We start from the raw sequence: 5,464 nt of genomic DNA on the forward strand, positions 1-5,464 counted from the left end.
AAGACACCACTTAAAAATTATGAGATTCTATGATTTTACCACATTGAAAAACTCTGGAATATAATCAAGAGGAAGATGGATGATCACAAGCAATTAAACCAAGCTGAACTGCTTGCATTTTTGCACCAGGAGTAAACGCATAAAGTTATCCAAAAGCAGTGAGTTAGACTGGTGGAGGAGAACATGCCAAGATGCATGAACCAGGGTTATTCCACCAAATATTGATTTCTGAACTCTTAAAACTTTATAAATATAAACTTGTTTTCTTTGCATTATTTAAGGTATGACAGTTCTGCATATTTTTTGTTATTTCAATTTTCTCATTTTCTGCGAATAAATGCTCTAAATGACAATATTTTTATTTGGAATTTGGGAGAAATGTTGTCTGTAGATTATAGAATATACTATAGACTATACTAATAGACTATCAACTCTTTAGTAAACCTAATTAATAAGTGTTTAAATCAAGTTTTTGTTAAAATCGGTTCTAATGTAATGAAAATTGTTTACCTTCTGCCATTTTTGTTTTGTTTTGATAATTTTAATAGACATCACTAACTCAAGACTAGAGTCTTTTAACGTAAAATGAGCTGACAAAATGCTTATAAAGCACTAGTCACAATAAATCATGCTACTTTTACTTTGGGTAGTTTTGCAGTACCTTGGGAAAGGGAAATACTCTTGTACTTTTACTGAAACAGAGGTCTGAAGGGAGGACTTCTGTGTTTACTGGAGTAATATTGTATTTTGGGAGTATCTTCTGTAACTCAGGTTAGTTATTAAATATAAATATATATTAAATGTAATAATAATATAACTGAAGTTAGTGTTTGTATAATAAACGCTCTGCAGTAAAAAGGCCAGAGCAAAATAAACAAACACACAGCAGCGCGCGGCCCCGAGCCCGGGTGATGTCACGACCCGTGGGCGTGGCCGCAGTGGGGGTGTGACCGCAGCCCCTCTTCAAAAACCGCACGTGGCTCCGCCAACAAGAGTTCGGTCCGGTTCGGTTCTGGAGGTTCAGCGAGCAGCTCCGGAGGAACACTGCGGTCTCTGGCGGGCCCAACATGCCGTCTTACGCGCTGAACCAGTTCGTGGATGTGGAGGAGGCGCTGTGTAAGGTGAGCGCGCGCGGCTGGACTTCACGATAGTTCGTTATTTCAGAAGTTGGCGGAGTAAAGTTAGTTGTGGCGCATGCGCTGTTCCTTCCCTCGCTGTACACTGCGGTGTGTGTTCGCTTATCTGGCGCAGACACTCTCTAAACTTTAGCTTACTTTACTCCGGTAACGGGGGCCGCGGAACCCTCGAACTTCGGTGTAGAAACTCCTAAACCGCGAGGCTAGCGGACTAGCTTAAAAAGCTAACTAGCTAACGCTAGCTTCGGTAAGTGCGGCCAGCTGTGCGGAACAGCGCGCGGCTAACTCCAGTCTGTAGGTGTTGTGTCGAGATGTGCTACCCGGCGATTTGTGCTATCAAACCGTTTTTTTCGCATGCAGCGTTTTAAACGTTTCGCATGTTTATGATTTTATAGGCCTGCAGTTTTACCGAAGTGCATCTTTAAATTTTTATCTTGCTTTTCTAATTGGTTTAAGTGGTTTTGAGTTGGCTAAAAAGGAAAAAATAACATTAAAATATAATTTATGACTGGCTTGCATGAAGTCAGTCTGTTCAAAAGTGAACTGAGTTATAACGTTTGCTCATTTATTTGCACTGCTTTAGAATTATTTAAAGAAAATAGTTTAGTATGAGATTAAGGTTATCTATAGGTAGATGGGTAAAAACCTATAAAATAATTAGCTCTAATTCGGTGGGTAACTTGGTCAAATAGAACATACTATACTATTCTGTTTAAAATGTTGATATAGTTGTGGCATATCTAAACACTCGAAACTTGTTTAAGATAAAAAAAAAAAAAACATTTACGTTGGGAAACACTTTGACTAGGTTGCACAAATCGACATAAACTCAAACTATTGTAAAGTAAGAATTTGGTTATTCGCTGCATAGTTTGTAGTTCTGCGCATGCGTCGACTAATTTATGTATTTATTTTTTACATTTTTGATCATGTGGTGGTTTTTAAAGATGAGCATTTTACAGTTTTATTCCACGGTTCGTCCTGGTTTGAGTGTTGCAAACCTCCATTTAACAAAAAGTAAAACTATAGGTAGTTGGCTTATCACCACATTAATTGCTCTAAAACTGTGACCAATTGTGTTTTTTTAATGATTCTTGTAGGTTATCGAAAAGATCACACCTGTGTTTTTAGTTTAAGATTTTAACAAACATGCTCTATGGAAATATGATGCGCTTTGTGACGAGGATGCACAAATCGGCACAACGCCAACCTATCTTCCTCTGAAAGTTTATAACGGAGTGAAGTTTGCTGCTTTCTCCTCGCAGCTTATTGTAACTGGTTTAAAGTATACCGCTGCGGTGTTCGGTCTGGTTAGGGTTATGAGCTGAATCGGGCTGGGGCAGAGGGTCAGTCAGTGTGCGGAGCGGCCGCTGCGGTTTAAAAGTAAACAGGCGGAGCGCTGCGGGGCTCTGCGCCAAAAACACTGCGCAGACTCTCTGTGACTCGCGCCTGTACGCTGTTTTACCTCAGGATATGCCCCACATGTGTAGCTTTTAACATGCATACACTCGGTACACCTCACACTTTAGATGGAAAATGCTGGATTTTATGGCTAAATCTGTCTAAAAAAAGATGCACTGTTTGTAAATATATAGTATAGATGGAGTAATATTGAGTAAACATCATTATGTTGGATGCATTCAATCAACAAAAAAAACACTTTTTTTTTTTTAAACAGCCCTTAAATAACATTGTTTTGAAGCCTTCCTGTGTGAAGGAAAGAAACTACCCAAAAGTGTCTGTTTGTAAAAAGGGGTCTTGAAGTATTGGGGCAGTCTGCTGGAATAGTTTTAAGCATGTTGATAGACCATTGCTTTCCATTCAAGACTAGACTTAATCTATGTCTGCTGAAAATCACCCAAAGTTTTAAAAAGTAATTTCCCCATACTGGTAGATGCCCTGCTTTCCTGTCTACAATACAATTAAGCAGACTAGATGGCTTGCAGCTACCCGGATGGAGCTAATGTCTAATCTTCCAATGGTCCATCAAAGACTCTGGTGGGCATTTATATGTGGGGCCAACAGGGAACCCATGGCCCATTTTTCTGTTCATGTTGGGCTGTTAGTATTTGCATTTGCAGCTAAATAGTTAATCGCAAAATGACTTTTGCTGTCTGACTACATGTTGAAAAACTTATTGGATCTCTAACATTTTCTAACTATCTCTAGTTTGTTTTGTTAAAATGTAAAGTCATTCATTGTAGAACAAACTAGCAGGCTTATATTATGCGTAGGTTGGTCCGACCAATATTGTTGACCAACTAAGCCATCAAACTTGAGCAGAAATGTAGCTTCTACTGGTCAAATGGATATTTTTATTAAAATGAATATAATATGGGGGGGGGGGGGGTTTAAATGCTTTTAATTATTTAACATGTACTAACAGGCTTTTCTTTTTGCCTACAGCAACTTTTGGGCCTGGACTTCAGAGAGCAGCCAAGCTCCCTGGCACTCCCTACTTCAGCAGTTGGATATAAAAATCCAGGAGCCTCGTGCACGTTTTCCTCAACTGGGACAATCTCTGAGTCCCGGTCAATGACTTCTAGTAACTGGACCCAGCACAAAGAAGCGCCACTGCCATCACGGTGGAACAAGATGGCGTTCTGGTCTGAGAGAGCTGTCAGCATGGTGGAAGGCGACACGGGAGGACTGGACTGGGCGTCCATTGAATCCAGCCTGGACAAACCCGGCACAATGCAGAGCACCCTGTCCATGCCCACATCAGTGTCTGCCCTCTCCGCTGCTGCCACCGCTTCATCCCGCTACAAGACCGAACTGTGTCGCACCTTCTCTGAACGGGGCGTGTGCAAGTACGGCAGCAAATGCCAGTTTGCCCACGGGCACGACGAGCTACGTGGCATCAACAGACACCCCAAATACAAGACGGAGCCGTGCCGCACCTTTCATTCCATCGGCTTCTGTCCGTACGGCATCCGCTGCCACTTTGTGCACAACAACGAGGATGACCTCAGACAGACCCCGCCCCCAACACGACCCCAGCCACAGGTCTCGGCTCCAACCACCCAGCGGCCACCTCTCCTCAAACAGAGCTTTAGCTTTGCAGGCTTTCCGTCTACTTTCCAGCCTTTGGAGCCACCACTCGCCCAGTCGTCCTCATTCTTCCGTACCCCTTCATTTTCCACAGCCCTGCCACCTGCCCCGAACCTCATTTCTGACCTTTTAAACTTGGCATTCCCAGAACTTGACACAGGGTCCTGCACATCGCCCAGCACAGACCAAGCTTGGGATGCTCAGTTCTTGCCTTCACCAGACTCTGGATGCTCCATTGGAGAACTTGCGCCCACCCTGACATCCCCCTCCCAGCTGCCACCCAGCCTGCCAGAGGGGTGTCCTCCAAGGCAGAGCCCTCCTTGCAGCGGTGTCTCCATGGGCTCCAGAAGCCTGTCACTCACCTCTCTTTCGGACCACGAGGGCGGCTGTGGCAGTTCTGCCAGCAGTCTCAGTGGTTCTGATTCCTGCTCTGTGTTTGATGGTGCGAACAGGAGGCTTCCCATCTTCAGCCAGCTCTCTGTGCCCGATGATGGCTTCTCCAGCGAGGGCAGCACTGGTGGCAGCAGTGGAAGCCCCAGCTTCTTCCTGTAGAGCCTATGTAAAGCCTTACAAGAGCAGAGAACGGTAGAAAGACTGAAAGACTCTAAACTGTGGTATACCAGGATATGCTATATATATATATATATATATATATATATATATATATATATATATATATATATATATATATATATATATATATATATATATATATATATATATATATATATATATATATATATATTTGGGCGAATACTTGACACTTGTTTTTCTAAGCTCAGAGCTACGGCTCCTTTATTATACATTCAGCTGAGAGGGGGGGGGGAAAGATTGAGAAGTCTTCAAACCAGTAAAGCAAAGTGGGATTGTCTCTCTTTCCCTGATGCTTTTTTAGGTGGAGTGATCACAATGTGATTTATTTTTTTTGTTTAGTCTTTTCTTGGGGGATTTACAAAAAAGAAAAAAGAGATGTAATTTGGCTAGTTGTAATTGTTGTACGATGGTGTGATGCAGACAGTATTTAAGTATTTAAATTGCTACCAAAAGCTTATATAAAAAAAAACAGAAGCCAAAGAGTCTGACCAGTTTAGCCTTTAGTCCATGTGAATGTTCCACTGATTCCAGAGTGTTACTTCTAAACGTAGGTTAGGATTAGTTTTTTTTTTTTTTTTTTTTTTTTGTCTATGTTCAGAGTGCATACATGATTTGTCTGGATTGATTTCTGGTTATCCACACTGTTAAAACCACTTTTTAAATCAAATTTCTGCAAAACTGGT

The 5,464-nt window shown here is 41.8% G+C and overlaps 1 protein-coding gene across 2 annotated transcripts; it reads left to right on the forward strand.

The window, feature by feature from the left end:
* Nucleotides 1-963: 963 nt before the first annotated feature.
* Nucleotides 964-4,846, forward strand: zgc:114130 (uncharacterized protein LOC570332 homolog). Of its 2 annotated transcripts, none has more exons than XM_007234510.4 (2): nucleotides 964-1,121; nucleotides 3,543-4,846. In XM_007234510.4, the coding sequence occupies exons 1-2, from the start codon at nucleotides 1,068-1,070 to the stop codon at nucleotides 4,737-4,739; spliced, it is 1,251 nt and encodes a 416-aa protein (XP_007234572.2). In that variant the 5' UTR covers nucleotides 964-1,067; the 3' UTR covers nucleotides 4,740-4,846. The 2 variants fall into 2 exon arrangements, with proteins under 2 accessions (XP_007234572.2, XP_022519116.2); XM_022663395.2 differs by lacking the exon at nucleotides 964-1,121 and adding an exon at nucleotides 1,245-1,383.
* Nucleotides 4,847-5,464: the final 618 nt, after the last annotated feature.

Source organism: Astyanax mexicanus, chromosome 18 (assembly GCF_023375975.1).
Source record: "Astyanax mexicanus isolate ESR-SI-001 chromosome 18, AstMex3_surface, whole genome shotgun sequence".
In the NCBI taxonomy this organism is placed as follows: Eukaryota; Metazoa; Chordata; class Actinopteri; order Characiformes; family Acestrorhamphidae; genus Astyanax; species Astyanax mexicanus.